Raw genomic sequence first — 19,991 nt, 5'->3', positions numbered from 1 at the left:
ACGTTGTCCTACAGCCTAATGAGACTCCCATCGACGGGGGGAGACTGTGGTTGTCTGTGTTCTGCTAGAGATGCACGGCGCTGCCACTGTCTTTAACTAGAACTGATTTTTTTTGCTGACTTAGGATCTCATTTTGTTTATTTTGGCCTCAAATGGTCTCCTAATGACTGCACACTTAAGGCCATTTACATCCAACCTAATTGAATTCTCACATCTACAAATACACCAGCGGGTTTTCTCGTGGCTATCTGCTGTACATATCTGGATCCTGCCTGCTGCGTTACATGATTCTGCAGACTAAATGTTTTTATCTGCTGCTGATCTAAAGCTATGAAGCCATCTGGTTTTGGTGTCGACCTTTTTCCTTCAGCGCGGTATCATCTGGAGAGCCAGGTGGGATGCTTTTGAGGTTACATGCTAATCAATGTTCTTATGCAAGAAGAACATCTTGTTTGTGATGGTCTAAACAAAATTGGAAGTATTGATTTTTTTGGACAGGCCTTCTCCCTTGATATTGATATTTCTCTTTTTGCAAAAGAACAAAACAGCAACGGAAAGAAAAACATGTACAGAAAGATGTCACCAAAAGATCACAGGAGGTCTGTTCCTTGAACTTACCTGGAAGTCAGTCACCAGGTCTCTTCCAAAGGTGCCAATGGGAGAGTCACGGGACATGGAGGTGACTGATGACAGGAAGCTGCTGGACTCTGTGAGGTTTGGCATGGGTGACAGATCGTCCGTCCTTTCTCTCAGGCCCTCCCCGACGTGGTCCAGCTTCTCCATGAAGATGTGCAGCTCGGTGCGAAAAGCCTTCATGCGCGTGTTGATGGTGTCCAGGACTTGGGTGTCTGGTTTGTTTCCGGACGCCGCCCCGCCCTCCAGGCTCTCTCCTGTCGTCACCAGCAGCCTGCCCTCAAAGATCAGACTGTCAGTGTCCGTGATCAGACGGTCCACCGTCTTCCCGAGCCTCTCTGCCTCGCGTTTCACGTTGCTGAACGACTCCCGCTCTTCCCTCCTGCGGTTGGCCAGTTCAGTGGCGCTGAGCTCACTCCCATCCGAGGGTTTGATGCTCCCGAACCCTGAGGTGGTCGTCGTTTTCTCAAACATGTCTTCAGAGTCGCTTTCGCCCCCAATAGGACCCTCCCTCTTGGGGTGGAGGAGAAGAAGTCGCCCTGCCTCCTCTTCCTCTGCGGCCTCTCGCCGGCCTGTGTCACTTTCTGCGTCGCTGTCTCGAGGGCTGCCGGTGCGCAGGCCCAGGTGTGCCGCCAGGTCGCAGCGCTGGACGTTGGACATGAGGACGCGGTTCTCGTACTGCAGCTTCATCACCTTCCCGCTCAGCTCATTGATCTGCATCCTAGCTGATTTGAGCTCCTCCATCATTATCCCGCCGCTGGAACCGTTACCATTCCCCCCATTACCAGGTTTAAATAATCCTCCTTCACTGGCCTCCTCGCCAACAAGCCCAGAGCTGCTGCTGGGGCCGAACTTAAAGCGATTGAGTTCAGATGTCAGCTGCCTGTTGTGGTCCTCAATCTCTGAGATGGAGCGGCGCAGCAGCTCTGCTTCCTCCTCCACAAATTGAAGATGACGACGGAGCTCACTTGCCGACTCCAGTGCATCGCCACCGTACGGTGACGAGGGCATGCTGGAGAAGGGTTCCCGCCCGAAGCAGTCTCTTTCGTACTGACAGCGGATGTCTTCGTTCTCCGATCGCAGGCTGCGGTTCTCCACCTCCAGCTCCACGATCTTCCTACCCAGGATGTTGGCCTCTTCCTCCACCAGCTTGAGCCGTAATCGCAGCTCAGCCTCTCGGGTGGTGTGAGGACCACCACCAGCGCACTCGGCCAGCGGGAGTGGACTGTCCACGTCCCCGTACACAGATTTGTACTTCTGCAGCTCCTGCTCCAGCTCGTCCTTCTCCCGGCCCAGCTTCGCCATCTTTTTTCTCATCAGGCCGGATTCCTCTTTGGCAAACTGGAGCTGGCACCGGAGGTCTGCACTGTCCTCCTGAAGGTGTGAAAGGGTGTGAAGATGAGCGAAAGTTGAGGACACAAATGCAGATACAGAGACAGGTGTGTGGCAAAACAAAAGGGAAGCTTAGATAATGTGAATATGACGTCCAAACATCAATGACAGGCAAGAAAACAGACAAAAAGGAGACTGAGGCAAATTTAAAAAACTAAAGAGAAATACAAAAACTAAACTCAGAGTGAACCACAAGGTCAGGGGGAACAATGCCAGGGACACTCAAGACACGTGATGAGCAACGCAGGCAGACACAAGGGACAAAACGAGACTGGGGAACAGATGTGAAAGGCCAGAAGTGACACAAGAACTCCAACAGCTGAACTGAGAACAAGCGAAGGAGCACACATGGACTAAATACACAAGGACTAAATAACTAATGAAAAACAAATCCCAGGAAAACCCAAAACCAACAAAGTGGCACTCCACAAACTGAAGATGTATATAGTAAAAAATGTGTCACAACAATATAGTCTCATTTAAAAAAAAAAAAAGCCTAAATACAGAAATTTCCAACAACAGCTCGGCACCGTAGACTTAACAATTTAAAGGAGTGAACAGTGCTTTTGTCTGGGACTATTTTCAGCAGTGGAGTAATACACGTCTAGTGTTATAGGGAGTATTTACAGCAGCATGAATTTGGGATTTATTCAAAACAAACTACAGTTGGGCTGCAACCAACAACTATTTTCATTATGAATTAATCTACCAGTTATTTTCACAATTTCATCGATTCGTTTTTTTGTCTACAAAATGTCAAAAAGGGTGACAGTCGAGTTTTCCTCAAAGTGACTCAAATCATTTCTTTTGTCCAACCAGCAGTCCAAAACCCAAAGACTCTTCATTCACTGTCATATATGACAAAGAAAAGCAGCAAATCCTGAGATTTAAGATACAGGAACCAGCAAAGTTCGATATTTGTCAGGAAAGAACTGAAACAATTACCACAATAGGCACAATTAATTTGCTTTCAATCGACTAATCAATGCAGCTCTAATCAGTTTGTTATTGGTTTTAGTCTTTTCACTGGATATGTTGACAAAAAAAAAATCATAAAACTTCAGAAAAAAAAATTCAGAGGAAAGGGAGAAAAACATCCTCATATTTGTTTTTACCTGACTTGTGGACTTCTTGTCTTTAAATGTTTCCCTGCTCCCTCGTCTCCTCAGCGCGGTCTGTGAAGGAACAAAGAAAAAGGCTATAATCACAAGTAATCATAGACACTTAACTGATAACACATTATTCTTCTAGCATTCAGTGGTGCTGCAGGAGGAAAACAGACGTTACACGAACCAAAAACCAACACACTGATGAAAAGCAATAAGAGACGCGTTGTGACTTTAATAGCGCAGATCTCTGCAGTTTTAAGATGCCACTGATATTTCCATACATCACACTGATTGTGTTAATACAGACGTCTGTAATAACAATTACAGGGATGGTGGCACAGTGAGGCACCGATGAAATCTGCAAACACGTGCATCAACTCCCCTGATGTGAGGCCAGAGGAGCATTAATCTATGTGGATGTCTTACGTAACACTTCCATCATCGGGTCAACGCTAAGTCAAACAAGGAAGTATTTACTCTAATGCAGATTGCAGATCACATGACATAACTACTGTCTGATGCCTGACAAAAAAGATGCCACGTGTGATTTACATGATCTGAAGTGAGTTCTGAGTTGGGAGAAACTTCAGGGGCCAGATGATGAGGATGTCTTTTGATGAATGATGCAGCAGGGCGCCATTAGATCCCATTCAGAGCTCCGCGCGACGGACGTCTTATCCCGGCTAAGATTCAGTGACACGTGGAGCTTCCGCAACGCTCCGGGGGGAAGCATCTGCCCGTCCAGTGGTGAAATCTGTCCTGTAGCTAATACTACAGTAGGCATCGCACGCAAAGCCCGGATAAAAACAGGGACTACTGCACGCCAGCTTAGTCTTACCGACTAATAAAATCATTCATTTTATCAAGTCTGTGCAATTTCTTTCACCATCGGCTTGCAGGGGGAAAAAAAAAATAAAAATCGACAAGCAGTGAGAGGAAATGAGAACAGGAGGGAGGGGAAGAAATCCCCCTCTATAAATGCAGCGAACCTTTTTTCCAGGAGCAGATTGCTGCCAGAGTTATTTAAAGGTCCTGGTGATCAGTTAAGCCGGGCTCCTTTCTAGGAAGCATAACTTGATATTAATATTTCTGACTCATAATCATATTTCAGTGTTCTCCTTCTTCATAAGACGCCAAAACAGGGCTACCACAAATCATCTGTGATAATTTTACCGAGGCTGCAGCGAATGATTAGTTTTGGATTCATTTCAAAGGCTACAGTATTAAATGAAGTAAAACATTTCCAAGAGTCTTCAGATGTCTTAATCTGTCTGATCAACAGCCTGTTAACCTGTAGATATTCAATTAACAGTAATATTAAACTGAGACAATCACTTCAGGAGTCAGAATCAGAGAATATTTGCGTTTTTGGTCAATAAATCATTTTAAAATTGAGTATTGACAGTATTTTATCTCTAGTAGTAATTCTTGAGAAGAGAAGTTCCTTCCCAGAGTTTTTTTGTTGTTGTCATATGTTCCAACTGCTGAACACCCAGAGCCGACAAAAGCCAATTTCATCAATTTATTCTGGCCGTGTCAACCAATGTTTCAGCCTAGCGGCCTCCACCAGAGCATGGCGGAAAATGGAAGTAATGAAATGTATGTAAATCAGGATGTTTTCTATCTCTTTTATTTAGATAGTTGACCTGACTCTCGTCTTAGCTGGTTTATATCCCATTGTCAAAAGGAAAAGAACTGACAGTAAGGTGCCGAAACACATTAATACCTCAGTCAGCACCTCAAAAAGGCACTCGTATCAGAATGTCACAATGGGTTCACACACTAATCGTCAAATCCAAGCTGATGTATTAATGTGACATTCAGCGTTGAATGGGCACCCGGTTCAGGCTCGTGCTGTTCAAAGTGTTACAGAAATGTCACTTGTAAGACGGCCGCCGTGACTTTTACACAAGTGACTCAGACGTGAGACCAGCATGTTAAAAATGTCAGAAACAGGAACTTTGTTTTTACTCCAGCAGATAGTTGTTTACCTATATATAGAATGATAATTACACTAATTTGTCTTTGTTTGTGGTGATGGATACTGATGGTCATGGACATTAACCCTTGTATGATTTTGTTTTACAAGATTGTAGATTGTATGTTGATGTTCTAAAATGTTCAATAACGTTTGAACTGCTAATCCTATTCACATCCTTTAAAATCCATGTAACATAGAGTTGTTTGAACTTTCCAGGGCTCCGTAGTCAAAGCCATCATGTTCCGCAGCACTGATTCATCCAGGAAACCCACATAGTTTCCTCCCCTATAGGCAAACGGGCGACGGTTGTAGCCAAGCACTTTTGCTTCAGTGTCCTTTGTTATGATCTACTGGCCTTTTCTGTTTACCCTCTGAACTGTTTTGGACCCATCTACATAAATGAAGTACAGAATTACATCTGTTTTTCCCTGAATAAATGATGTTATACTAAATGGCTGTAGCTTGCTGAGGACAGGTCAGATGTAGATGAAAATCTAAAAGTCTAAAACATCAGAGTACATCTTTTTAAATAAAAAATAAACTGAACTTCCTTCAATTTCCCTGTAAAACAAACAAACAAACAAAAACCACCACATTTTAACTGCCGTATTTGAAACCATCCTGGTAAATTCACTCATTCTCCGACAAAGTGAATGTAAAATTGGGACTTTAAATGAGCCAAACTGAAACTTTAGGCTCCCCTGAATCAAATGATTTATGTCACTTGGTGCCGATTGCAATAATAGGTTAGGAAAAAATATACAGAAGAGCAAAAATTGCTGTCTTTGTGCTTTTAAGTCCTCAAATTACCACTTGAGGGATGAACGAAGTATTTTGAACACAGTTTGATTTTCCCCAGTTAGGGCTGAAGTCAGTGAACAGAATATTATTCATCAGTGTCTCAGCTGCTGCTGTTTGAGTACACAATGGTCCTCTTCTACTCCTCTCTCGTTTCTTCTTTATACAAAGTGAACGCTCTGCTGCCAACTAAAATAGACCAGTAGGACAGCGTGAATCATTCATGGCCAGATGGATGGAAAGTGTGAGGGTGAACCTGTTTTGCTCAGGGAGCAGGGACGGACCTTGACTCAGTCACTGGCTCGGCGACAGGAAGAAGGGAGCGCCCGCTTAGAAACGGCACCAAAACACGAACACAACGAAGCCGCAGTCACAGAACATTGTGCCCACTTCTGTGACTGTTTTACCTTGGCGCTTCAGAAAATACATTTCTTTTAGAGTGAGCAAAAATATTACCTCAGACAGGCTGAAGAAGCTTTCTTTTACTGGTCAGAAGACCTTCACTATCTAGTTCTCTGCTGAGGTGTGTTTTGTTTTTTTTTTTTAATTTGTATTTTCTGTCATCATCGTGTTACTGAAGAAATCACCATATTTCTTTCAAGTTTCTTCATCTGCCCTCGCGTTGCCTTTGCAGTCTCTTTTGAAGTTCCTGCGTCTGATCCAAACTCGACCTCAGCGCCGGAGCCGGCCACGACGAGCTGAATGCAGAGAGGTTGAAAGTACGGGGAGTCTTTTTCTTACGGGGGAGTCTTCTTTTTTTTTCTTTTTTTTTTTGCAGAGCATCGATTACATGATGTGTCTGACATGTTGTTTGATCTCGCCGAGGCACAAAGTGTCTGGTTTTTCCCTTCAAAGGAACGTAGTAAAAATTTGTTTACGCCCGCGTTTAACTTGTCAAAATCAATTTTTTAGCACCATGTCAGAGGAGTGAGGGGGGTGACACACCGCCATTGTTGGCACCTGCGCTCATCTTTTCCTTTAATCCCTCCTCCCAGCGCATTCAGATCGGTTCACATGACACACTTCGACCTCAGGAATCCTCCCTGTGTACTATAACTATAATTGTGTTGATTTGATGATGGCACACTGTAATTCAAGGTTTACTCCACTTATTTACCAACGTGTGAATCCTCACCCGTCCCCGCTCTCTCTCTCCTCCCTCCCCCCTTCCCCCAGGTCCAGTCTCAGCTTTGCGTCTGTGCCAGTATCTCCAACACCAGTTGTGGTTTAATTCCCAGCCTGGGTGACAGAGCTAATCTCCCTGGGGAGACAGCGGATTAGACGGCATCTTGTGCAAAGCTCCTCAGAGCCCCCCCGACCGCCACAAGCAGGGATCCCTGTTTACTGTATACAAGAGTCGCTCTGAGGTTCAGAGAGACAACAGTGTGATCAGAGAGCGAAGGAAGCGACAGAACACTGATCCACTGACCTGCTGACTCAGTCTGACCTCTGACCTTTAATTTCTATTCACATCCTGTTTTGACTTATTTTAATTCCTACTACATTCTGTTGTAACATGTATGTGTCTTGTGTTGATTGTTTTCATTTCATTTCTTTTTTTTATTTTTTATTTTTGCTTTATTCATCATTTCCCGTATTGGAGCCTCTCTGCCAAAGAATCTCTCTCGGGTGTGCTTTCACTAGCAGAGTGACAATAAACACCTTGAGTTCTTGTAATGTTGGGCGGGTGTAACTAGAAGTAACAGGAAGAGCATTTCACAAAAATATGTAAAGGAAGGCAAAAATAAAAATATTTCACACTTAGTTCAAGTGGATACACAAACAATCCTCATCAGTGTGAACAGGATCCACGAGATTAGTATCTCGCAAAGCGAGGTCACGTAAACAGACCGACGAGGGATACAGAGCGCAGCAGAGAGGTCAGAACTGCAGGTTTGATCCGTGTGACAGGTGGTGTATATCTCCATACCGAAGCGCCTTATAGCTAAACACTAAACCTCCTCCTGAGTGACCTCTGCCCTTTGACACCTTCTGCATGGTGAACTGCCAATGGTGCACGTGTGAGTCAATCCCATTTCTAGTCTTTCCTTTTTATAATACTCAAGAGAATACCCCGCTGACACACCCCCTCACTTCTCATAATACCGTCAGACTCACAGTGGACAGCTAAAAATCGACACAGCAGAACAAGAGGGATCTACGGAAGCCGAGAGTGGCCATGCTTGCAATTTTTTTTTTTTTTTTTAATAATGCCATTATCTCAAAATCAGGAGGTAATTAATTTTTTATCTCAAAGAAACAAGCTTTGTTATCTGGCGATAATTAATCCCTTATCACAAAACAAAAGGTCATTTCCTCCTTTTCTTGTTACTTCTGACGTTTATCAGATGAGGAGCAGCATGCAAAGCTGGCAACCGCAGAGACTGATTTAAGATGAAACTGTCAGATCGAGGCGCACCGATTATTGGCTAACGCATCAAACTACAAGGAAAAGTATGTAACTGTACTGTTCAGTCGTGACAGTGATGTTAAAGGTCGAAAATCTGGCGCTAAAAACCCCCACTCCTTTTCAAATTCTCCATAATCAACCTGTTTTCGAAACATCACCACGATCCAAGACAGTGAATGTCGAGTTGCTGTGCAAATTGTTGAACTGATCTGTCCATTTCCAAAAATATATATATTCTTTTAATTAGATATGCATGCATTTAATCTTTGTATGCCTGTTTTTATCTTTTGTCAGTCATTTTTCCATCTTCATTTGTTGGGATTTCTTAGTACATTTGCTCAATCTATGAAATTGTCAGACTGGCTCTTGTGTGTCAGATACAAACTATTGCACTGTCAAACTTTCCTGATGTGTATAATGTAAATGTGTATGATGTATTGAAATAAATAAAATAAATATGTAAAACAGTTCTATTTCATGTAAGTGTAATCTAATTTTTTATTCAGGGGTTTGAAGGCTTTGGTCTCTGAGAAAATATTTATTTCGACTTAATACAAGTGACAAGCACCTTGTAATCGTATTTGTATGTTACTCAATATTGAAGAGGCATTTTTTTTCAGCCAGTGTCTTCATCAATAAGGAAATTGATCGTGTAACATTAGTTTCAGACCCAGTCAGTCAAACGCCACCATATACCATGCCTGACTGCTGCTCCACATATTGAAATTTAACTCAACCACTGAGATTATCTCTTCCCCCTGAGCAGCTCTGCCTCTGTTTGTTGAAGCGCTAAAACCCCGATCTGCGACACACACACACACACACACACACACACACACACACACACACACACACACACGCTCTTTGTGTGGCTGTATTTCTTCCACTTAAACACACAATTGCACTCAGTGGCCACAAAAAAAGTACGGAGGCACAAACACACAGGCATCTCTCTTCATCATCATCTGAATGCACCGCTCTCACAGCCTGTTAGCACGGGTTAGTGGCAGTCAGTCATGCAGTCATGCAGGCTGGCAGGGGGAGCTCCAGCTGGTCTGGGAGCTGGCTGTAGTACTGGTGCGGCTGGTTTTACTCCCCTGGGGCTCTGCCAGCCTGCAGGATTAGAAGATGGTAGTTACACAGTCGTTACCCTGCTGGGACTGAATGAACCAGGCGCTGTGGGCCGGCTGACTGACTGACTGACTGACAGCCTGTGTTTCTCTGGGCTTCTCCTGCACCTCCATCACAGACAGCCCACCCTTTTCTGTTTGGCCTTACTCTCTCCTCTTTACCCTCTTGCCTCTGTACGTTCACATCAGTGTCCCGACTGCTTGTGGCTTCACACAGATCACCCATGATGGACGTCTGGAGTGCAGGGGGGCAGATAATGGTGTGTGTGTGTGTGTGTGTGTGTGTGTGTGTGTGTGTGTGTGTGTGTGTGTGTGTGTGTGTGCGTGTGTGCGTGTGTGTGCACGCGTGCGTGCATGCTTGCATGTGTTTGATCCCTCTGAGAGACAGTTAAAGTGAGGTCATTGTAGCCACCTAAGGCCTCATTCATGGTGAAATAGGATTATAGTTGAGGGTTCAGATTAGAATGGATGCTTAAGTTTAAGAAGTTGAAGTTGAGGTAGATTAGAGCTTTGGCTTTAATTCTAAGATGTGGACTAAAGTTAGCACAGGAGTTTAATGATCGGACTAAAAATCACATTGCACCTTGGTGTCTATATCATGAAATGTCAAGTTCAAGTCCAGCCAGGGACCTTAAACACATCATCTCTCTTTTCTCTCGTTTCCTCTCATTTCCGTAAAGACCGGCTGTTTGAAGTTACTCATACGAGGATGTTATCAAATCAGTTAAATCTTATATCCTCTCATCCCTGGTGTGGGGTTAGCATTAGTTTGGGGAGGTTTTCAAGTTCAGGTTTGAGTTTGAGGTTAAATGTGCACACTATGTCGTTTTTGAAGCTAGAAAGGTGGCAGGGTCCGCCAAATATGAAGCAAAACGGTACGAAATTGTTTTGTCATTTAAGGTCAATTTGTTTATTCAGTCGGGAAAAACAGAGATAATTTGGTTTGTTTTTGCATAACAAGGCAGTCAATGAAGAGCTTTCTCTTCTTCCAACAAACAACATAGCTAACCTTTGAAACATTAGCAGAAAAGCCAGTCAGAGGAATGTGTGTGTAAGCCCGTTTGTATTCATGTTAGGGTGTGTGTGAAGTGTGAAGCATTCAGATGATGACATCAGGAATGTGCACCGTGTGTGTGACAGTGCATTTACGTAACGACGACTTCCAGCATTGCCTTACAATTAGTGAAGTGTCACAAGTCGTCTGTATTGTTTGTGGGTGTGGGGCAGAATCTGTCACTTCAGCTCTCAGGGGAAATATAATCAACAGATGAGTAAAAGCAGATTGTTCAATAGGTAATGTGTGTTCAGTGAAGCTGCTGCTGAAGGAGAAACATGCTGCAGTCATCCCACTACACAACCTTGGAAAAAAAAAAACGGGTGCGTTCACAGAGGAAAAAGGAGAGTATTGTGTGCTCCGACACGCCTGTTTGCGTAAGATGCTGAGGCATTTTTGGAACGGGCGCTGGGACGACATCGCACAGTGACATCACCGGAAAAAAAAAAAAATCCCCCAATGTGAGCGAGGGAGGGAAACATATTTTTGGGGTGGAGGATGAGTAAGAGCGGGAACACAGCAAGTGTATTTTCAGCAGCATCTGTACGCAACAGCTTGGCCTATTTATGATGTTGCTGTAAGACTGTAACACGGAGCGGGGAGCGGCGTCTGGCTCTCGTAATGGGATTTAACAGGAAGTGTGGTGTGACCAGCGAAACGGGGCGGGATGGAGGGCTGGAGGGGGGGGCGGGGGAGCGGAGCACAAAAGGAGCTGCGGCGGCCGCTGGATGCAGATAAACCCCTTCTCAGCCCTGACAGAGGAGCCTAAGACTCCACCACAACAGAATAAATATCGCTCACCCGGCGGGAGAGCTCAGAGAGATAAGTCGCTCCGAAATGTTTAGAGGCAGATTATATTAGTGAGATCTGGATGAATGAGTGCTCAATCTGGACTGTAATCCATTTCAATAAATTAATTAATACAGCACACACACACTTGAACGAATGCATGTAAGTGACACGCGCTTTCGTTTCATCGTCTAATTCAATTTTTTGCTCCATCCAAGGACGCGTTCTGATGCACAAGTGTTTCCTTTTTAAAGCTCCTGCTACACCGTGATTTACGGTGCCGTGCTATTTTTATAAGCACGATCAATCTTTGCCTTGCAGCACCTGCGGCAGGCCTATACAGTCTAAATATACTGCATCTGGATATGCTCCATCAGCCAAACACGAACCAACGCAGCTCGCTGGAATCCAATTTGCCATTGAAAAGGGTGCACAAGACCCCGTACTGTCCACGGCGAGCCTGCTGAGAATAGCTGTGATATTTCAAAAAAAGCCCCCTAAACCAATGAAGGCTAACTGAGTTAAAGTAATCCAGTAGAGTGCGCTGCTCAGCCGACGTGCACACGTGTGTCTGTGTGCACACGCGTGTACATACTGCAGTCATCAGTCTCCCACATGTGTCTAAGAACGTGTGGGCGCCTGTTTTTGTGTCGTCCTGCTGCATGTGTGCACGAGGCTGAGCGCTCCTGTGGGTTTGTATACATCTGCCAGTGTGTGCATATGTTTGGCAGCGAGGCAGGCCGAATGCAGCACTCTCCGAGGTCATCCCAAAGTCAGGCCATCCCAAGCGGATGTGAGCATCTTGTAAACAGACTCTGGCCTCTCCGTCGCCCCTGCTTCTTGACATCAATAGCTGTCAGCAGATTGCTCTCCACCTCTCTGGTGGATGTTAAATCCTTAATGTCAGAACCAAGAGAATTAAGAGTTTTGAATGTGGGAGCAGAGCACATTAATCTTCCCAAACGTCAGGTTGAAGGGCCTTCCAATGGTGAAATTGAAAATGGGCATGTTTTGGTCTGAATTAGAGACACTGTGTACATCCACTATACATGACCTTTGAGCTTCTACTAATCAGTGTTTTTGTAGTAACACGGTATCAAATGACTGTATGTAATGTGAGCTTTTCTTGCATTTTCAGGTCACTGTTTTGGTCCACTTGCATCAGCAGAAAAAACCTCTGATAAAACCCAATGTACACAACCTGGCCAGCATCAAATGACAGACATGCAAAGTTAGCAATTAGCTGGCTAACAAACTTTTAGTAATTTCTTATTTTTTTTCTTTTGAAAAGACATGTTTTGAATCAGACAATATTCAGCAGCTGGTTTAGAAGTCTAGGAAGTCAGATCCTCCTTCCAGTCCTTGAATGCAGCATAATATTTATAGCTGGAACGTGGTAATCAAATAAGACGGGAAATCCATGATGCATATCATCGCAAAAAATCTAATTAACTGATTATTGGAATTAGAGCCATCTGTCAACCATATTTCAAACAAATTGAATTCTAACTTTTTCAAGATAAGGGACAGAGAGGGAGGAAAACATAACGACCTGACCTTGCTGACGCACATAAAAACAGCACACTAATTAAACCTGTGGCAATAGAAGCTGCGAGTTAACAGGTGTGTTGTATAAGGTGTCAACAGTGCTGCTATTCTTGGTCTCCCTCTAGAGACTTTTATGCCCTATAGCAGATTGAGAAAACACAAATTCTCGAAGGAATCGATGCTAGTAGCTATAGGGACCTATGCTGCCATGCACAGGTTATATATCATCCACTGCTACTGCACGAGCACAACACCGCCTGCTGAGAGCGTTTCTGTGCGTATCATTCAATGTTTGTGTATGTGTGAGTCTGCAGGAGGTCGTGTGTGAGTAGCGGAGGGTCACTCCCATACTGTTCCTCTTCGCTAAGCCGGCCCTGACCTCAGTCTGGGACCCGACATGCATTAAAGAGCAGCACAATAGAGCTTTTATGGGGCGTGTCACTCCAGTTTCACTCACGCTTTACAAATCTCCCCGAACAACCCCGACAGCCTGGCAAGCCGCTTGCAGAAAACACGATGCCGCGGTGCCAACTGGCGCGAAAGCAGAGACACAAGGTCGGTACAACTTTTAGGTGAAGTAAGAGGTGAGAAATTAACTGGGAGTTTGTCTGCTAATCCCTCGGTTTTTCACGCTGTTCTTGAATTAAAAACATGACACAGTAATTAGCAACTAATAAAAATCATCCACTCTTTTTAATCAGAGACAAGGGCTGAGCACAAATAGCTTCGAAGTGCTGTACTCCAAATCAGGTGACACAACAACGTGACACAAACTCAGCCCTGTGATTAGTCATTGTGTGAGCGCGTGTGTGAGTGTGTGTGTTGCACGCATGATACACTGACTTGTTGGCAGACTGGTTCTCGGATGCCTTCGAGTGTGTAGTGCTGAATCAGCAGATCCCACAGTAAGGAGGGAGCAGGAGAGAGGAGAGGCTACACTTCAGCGAGCGCGCCCAGGTTTAGCTCCTCTGAAATGTTTAATTACAATCAGCTTCCCCTCAAGGTCCCTCCGTGAAACACAGACGGAGACGGATTCATTTATATTCCGCCCGATGTGTGTTACAGTAAAGTCATCTGCATTATTCTTTTTTCCGCACATAACCAAAAGTCACAAATGATGAAGAAAGGAACAGTTCTTCACAGCACTTTAGTGCAGGAAAGGGGATTTAATAAAGCAACGAGAGAGAAAGTGAAGATTCTGCGTTATCTTTGTCAAGATAACAGGATATTAGACCAGGTGGAGGCAGATAAGAGCGAGGGCAAGTGGAGTGCTCTTATATCAGCCTTTTGGAGCAAGTGTGGTTCAATTACTTCGCACCAGTAGGGGGGAAAAAAATGACAAGTGAGAAGCCGCTGCTTCCAGCGCCAAAACCAACGAGTAACTTACTCTTAAACATGATTGTAATCCTGTAATGCTTAAGGTTTTTTCTTTAACTATTATTATGTAGATCAGTTGTTGTAACTTCCAATTAAGATGTTGCAGATGTCAGTGATCCTGAGCAGCACCACCAAAGAGTGATTTTCCTCCTCAGGGTGTTTAATTTGAACATATTTCAGAGGCTTCACCAGGTCAAAGCATCCAAAACCTTGAGACCCCTCGGTGGGCTCCTGACCCCACGTTGGAACCGCTCATCTACAAGAGCTGACATTTGCACTAACTACTGTGATCTTGTTTTATCTATTTATACTTCTTCTGCTAATGCAGTAGTTCTCAGTCTTCCTTGATGATTTGTGTACCGTAACTGCGTCACCCAGTGAGTAAACTACCGTATAATAGCTGAAAGAAAAAAAACAAAACAAACGTGTTAATTAATTTCAGATGCTGTCAAAGTCGTTGAACTCTAATAATTGATGGTGAGGATGCTGGCTCACGCTCAGAAACTACTCTGGTCGGTTGCCTTGTGAACAGTTGTAAAGCCAGGAAATCTTCTCACAGCACTTAATGACCCACCGCCTGACTGGGCCGTCCGTCACTGGCTGCCATGGTAATGGATGGTTTGAGAAAGGCAAATCGAAAAAATCTGACCTGAAAATAGAAGGACTGAGCAGAAGAGCGGAGGGCTCTTTAGCAGAGGATTGACAAACTGATTCAGTTCGACGGATACGGCTACATTTTTAGTGTTAACACCTGTTGTTATTCTAGAAACCTAGTGACAGATAGGGGTTTTTCGGAGGACATTAAATGCTGTTGGTAGCTGAAAATGACCTGTTCTCAGGATTACAGCCACTAAGTGTGTTTGTTTTGAACTGAAAGATGCGGTTTGAGGCAGAGAACTCAAACAGCACCGCCCTGGTACTGCTTGACTGATTGTTGTCTGTTAAGCGGAAGTAAAAAACAACAGAACCAAATGCACAAAATAAAGGTGACTGTCATTAACTGTTCCCTGAGCCTGTCATGGAAGAATTAGTATTGTCATTTTTTTTATTTCAGAAGACAACAAAAGCAGGTTCCTGAAGTCTATCTGGCCGTCTAAAAAGAGTCACTTGCTCATTTTTTCTCATCAGCTGTAGCTAGCTCTCTGACTGAATGGTTGGTTGAAAACCCTGACGGTTTAACACTAATGACATTCAACTAATTTTAAAGTTAGTCCTGTAACAGTGACCTTTAAACTGCTCATGTTTGCTAACACATAAAGTATGGGCTGATAATGAAGTTGTTTCTTTCTAATACTCTTCAGTATTTTTCGCTTTGCAAACATACTTGTACAACTCTTCAAACAGGAGCTAATGTTTCCACCTTCAGCACTACAAGAGAAAAGGCTGATGTGTTTGTGAAATATAACACAGGACAGTGCTGCTAATGTTAGCATAATCATGAATAACTTTGAAAAAAACCCCAAACACATAACCTTTGACCCCACGCACTAATGTAGGTAGTTGACGATGAGCTCCTTGGCCTTGATAGTAATTATTGATTACTAGCCAGCTAATTAGCGTGACATGCTAACCACTGCTAACGAGGACAGATAAACACTTTTATTTTTGCTTGAGTTTTTTTGGCATTTTGTTAAAGGTAAAAATAATGTTAGTCAATTTTAGACTACATCAAATAACGTGCTCGCTTACACAAAGATAGTGACTGCGGACTGTTGCTGAGTTGTGACCACTGCTCGGACAATTTAATCACACACCACTCACCACACACAATCTGTCCCTGCTTGTGCTGTTATTAATCATTTGTTCTAACTGCACACTATACACTAGATCTGTAGACTGTGTGATCGCTTGAGATTTTCATCAGACACTGCGGCTTAAAAGAATAAACTGACGAACTCGATGCAGCCAAGACAAACAGTGAGTGCTGCAGGCCTGATTTAGCCATTTCAGTGATGGAGGTTTGACAAGCGCAGAACTGGCAACCTCTCCCCCCGTGGCTCTGTGAGAGAGCGGGTGGTGGAGTCTTAAAAGGAAGACAGAGACAGCACCCCGACTGCTACAGGCCAGGACACGGAAGTGGCGATTGATATTTCTGTTATACAGGGACGTGAAGAGACGGGCCGCCAGGGCGATCCAACATCAGTGAACAAGTACATTTTGAACGGATTCCAAGCCCTCAGACAACAAGTGAACCCAAACAGCTCTTTGTATTTGTCTTATAAAGAGTTACTCATGTTGTGTGGTTCGTGTTTCATGTTTTGCCAGAGAAAAATCACAATAAATAGACTTGTAAAGATGACCAGTAGTATATGATATACCTGCAAAAAGCATCTGCAACTCATATACCAAGCAACTGAAGAATAATAAATATTGCAATATTTTTTCATTTAAGCTGCTGGACTTTAAACATTTTCTAACTTCAAATATTTAAAAAATCAACTATATTCATGGCAAAAAATAGGGCTAATTTTACACTTCTAAAATGTTCAGATGCTTTCAGGTCAACAGCTACATGCTGATTTCAGCTTAAAAAAGGGTGTAAATAACACCTTTTCAAAACACTTTGGGATCTTGACTCTTCCAGAAACTTGGATTACCTGATGAGCTGTATGGAGAATATTAATGTTTTGTATTGGTTGTTTTTTGCAAAGTAGTCACGTTCTGACTGCAGCTTCATATTTAGCACACACACATTCTTCACTAACTTTCAGTGAGATAGAAAATACGCATACTGCATATTCTTCAAATAGTGAAGAGAAGTTAATCCATTTATCAGTCATAACATTACAAACACTCAGTCCACTTGGTTGGAAGGTCCTGTATGTTTGGAATTTAAATGGGTTAAAAAACTTTTTAAAAAAAAAGAAAAAAAAAAAGAAAAATCACATTAGACAAAAGTGTGATGTTGTCATTGATTTTACTGGAAGGCTACAAATCCAAAAAGACAATAAAAGCAAAGTGTGGGCGGCAGTGAGCCCCTGAAGGTAAGACAGGGATAAAATCACCTCTGAAACCAGGAAAAATGAACAAGCAGCCCAGTTCCCCCCAGACAGTTGTCACACAGCCCTCGGTAAAGCCATGAGACTGTGGTGGGCAGCTCCCTGGTGGGAATGAGTGTAACTATGACTGACCTGCAGGACAGTGCTTTAAAAAACGGCATGCACACTCAGCAAAACCCTCCCAGGGGACACGCAGGTGACAAAAAGCCGCTAATATATCTGAAAGGCGTTCACTCCGCCGCCGTCTGGAGGTCACCTAAAGCACACTGACTCGAAAATGCACTCCGACTGTTGGATCACTCCCCCTGTGCCTCTAAGTGGAGGCTATAAAAAAAAAAAAAAGAATTCAATGTGTCACCAGAGTCATCCCGTTTTCGCAGAGCAACACTAACAGCTATAAATGACACCGTGGCTCCGACGGGCCAGGAGGAGGGAAGAGCTGCCATGTCATCTGCCCGCAAACTCCTCAGCAGGTCCGCCGAGTATTCTGGGACGGCAGACTGGCAGCAGGCCAGTGGTGTGTAATGCGCAGAGACGGAGAGAGCCGCGCAGAATGAAGGGCAGGAGAGGCGAACGTCGCTCCGCTTTTATCATGATGTACAGGGGAGATGGATACGATCGGAGGGTTGCGCTCAACTGGAACCCCCAGGCGAAAAAAATTATGCTGACAAATCAAGAGTGGAAAGGGATACTGCATTTCCCATGCTGTTCCTGCCACAACCAATATCACCGCATCAGACATGCAACAAAAAAAACGAAAAACAGGGATCAACTCTGTAACCTGTCTTGAACCAGCTGAGATTAAGGCCTGCTCTTTCAAAGGAGACTTAAAGGATAAAGCCGGTGTTTTTCTATTTTCAAATTGATTCATTTGGCAGACCCATTTGTCCAAAGAGACGGACAAATTCATCTCTTCATCCCTTTGTTGCCATCAACGAATAACGACGAAAAAAAAGGACCATTCATTTAGTGACAAATGCTAATAATATCACTCAATCATGGAAATAAATCAAACATTCCATCAGTCTGATTAAAGCCCAGTGGCTGTCTGTTGCAGTACCTTCCTCAGCCGATCGACTTGAGCGCCGATCCCGGCAGATTGACTTTCGACCTTTTTTCATCAATTCAGACTCAGACTATGTGAAGAAGGGCAGCCTTCCTGGTCTGAGCGGCAGCTGTGTTGAACGTAAGGATCATAAGCATCAGTAGCATCTTCACTTGTTTACCCATTTGTTGACGTACGTGACCCAGAGGTGTGCAGCTGAAAATTAACTTTCAGCCGTGACACAATCTTAGCGAAGGGGAAGTTCATCTGGTAGAATAAACAGCTGAAACGAGGTCAGGCTCAGTCAGCATGATGTTTTTTGCCGGGACAAGAAAATGTATTTGATCTTAAACGATCTGCCACAAGTCAAACCTTGTACACTAGTGGATGCTCTTATAAGACGTACTATCACTCTGATCTGGGAAAAAACAAGGTGACTGGCAACATTTGAATCAGAATTTCCTGACAGCTGCAGTTTTTTTTTTGTTTTGTTTGTTTCTTTTGTTTTTTTTTGGTCCCTGTCAATCAAATCTAATAAAACCAAACCAACATCCTGATATAGAAGATTAATATTATAATAGAGTACTCTGTATCTTGTCCAAAACCTGAGCATATATTCAACACAGTCAAAACATTCAGACTCTCATTTAGTCCAGGGCTCATAATCATATACTCTATGAATCTAAAACACCTTCACAGGAACACAAAGATCAGACAATTGAATTCACTGAATCAAATCTCATTCCAGTGTAACAGTGAAAAAAACATGATAAGCCTCTACACGCTGTACTATATCGGATTGTTTCTGTAAACAGCCCTCTCAAGATGGCTACCGGGCTTTAATTAAGCCTTTATCAGCAGCTTATTATCCTTCAGCCCGCGATCATCATCCAGCGAGGGACTGCAGCCATTTCTAAGATCATCTACTGTTCATCATTTGCGTGCGCCATGTTGTTTTTCGAGAGTCTGCGTCTTCATCCTGGGATCATTAAGTGCGTGTCTTCGGTAATAAGGTGCAGAAAAATCTAACATCATATCCGTATGATCGTGAACTTCTATCAGTCTATCCAGGACTCTGCAGAGGTAGCCTGGATCTCTCTCCCTCTGGGCTGCAGCCACGTTTCTCTCCCACTAATGGGAACCAGACAACAGAGCCTCATTCTCATCAGTGGGTGGAGGGTTGGAGGTGGGTGTAGGGGGGGGAGAGGGTTAAAAGGGGGGCACAAGTGGACGGCTGGGCCATCCAGCTGGCTGATAATGAGGTCGTCCTCACCCCCGCGCCACTTTCCACCACCCAGTGCTCCACTGTCCCCCTTGTGTGTGTCCAAAGGTTCACAATAGGTTGGTAATAAGAGGGAGGGGCCGTCTCCCTCTGCACACATGCCGTCTTTGTGGCCCAAAATTAGAAGGAGAGGAGCCAATAAAGGACAAAAGTGAGATCTGAAATACTGTGTTATTACCAAAGCCCAGAGGACTCCCGAGCCGCCACACAACATTGGAAAAGATAACGAACTCGGGGGCCGCCGAGCACACAATAATATAGAGTGTCGTTAGTGGGCTTGTTATCAGCCCAGATGGAGGTTCATATCATGGGGTTTGTGTCCGACAGCTACCAGCTGAAGTGGAGTTAAGTTTTTCTGGAGCTGTGGAGGTTTTTTTCCCTCCTGCGGCTGAGCTGGATCCTCAGCTTTTTCTCACGATTCCTGAAGTCTCACAGGCCTAAAGG

The 19,991-nt window shown here is 44.0% G+C and overlaps 1 protein-coding gene across 6 annotated transcripts in view; it reads right to left on the bottom strand.

The window, feature by feature from the left end:
* Window positions 1-19,991, bottom strand: part of LOC119011604 (microtubule cross-linking factor 1) — a 73,626-nt gene that overhangs the window by 35,417 nt on the left and 18,218 nt on the right. For all 6 annotated transcript variants that reach the window (XR_005072227.1, XM_037084880.1, XM_037084881.1 and 3 more), the window contains exons 4-5: window positions 3,141-3,200; window positions 619-2,007 (exon numbers count right to left, since the gene is read on the bottom strand). Coding sequence is in view for 5 of the 6 variants with exons in the window: in XM_037084880.1 (XP_036940775.1) it covers window positions 619-2,007; window positions 3,141-3,200 (1,449 nt within the window). In the remaining variant the exon portion in view is untranslated. The remainder of the gene's footprint in view (window positions 1-618; window positions 2,008-3,140; window positions 3,201-19,991) is intronic.

The sequence above is a fragment of the Acanthopagrus latus genome, chromosome 21 (genome assembly GCF_904848185.1).
Source record: "Acanthopagrus latus isolate v.2019 chromosome 21, fAcaLat1.1, whole genome shotgun sequence".
Taxonomy (NCBI): domain Eukaryota; kingdom Metazoa; phylum Chordata; class Actinopteri; order Spariformes; family Sparidae; genus Acanthopagrus; species Acanthopagrus latus.
Note: the sequence above shows the minus strand (reverse complement) of the source record. Positions and strands in the feature narration are given on the sequence as shown.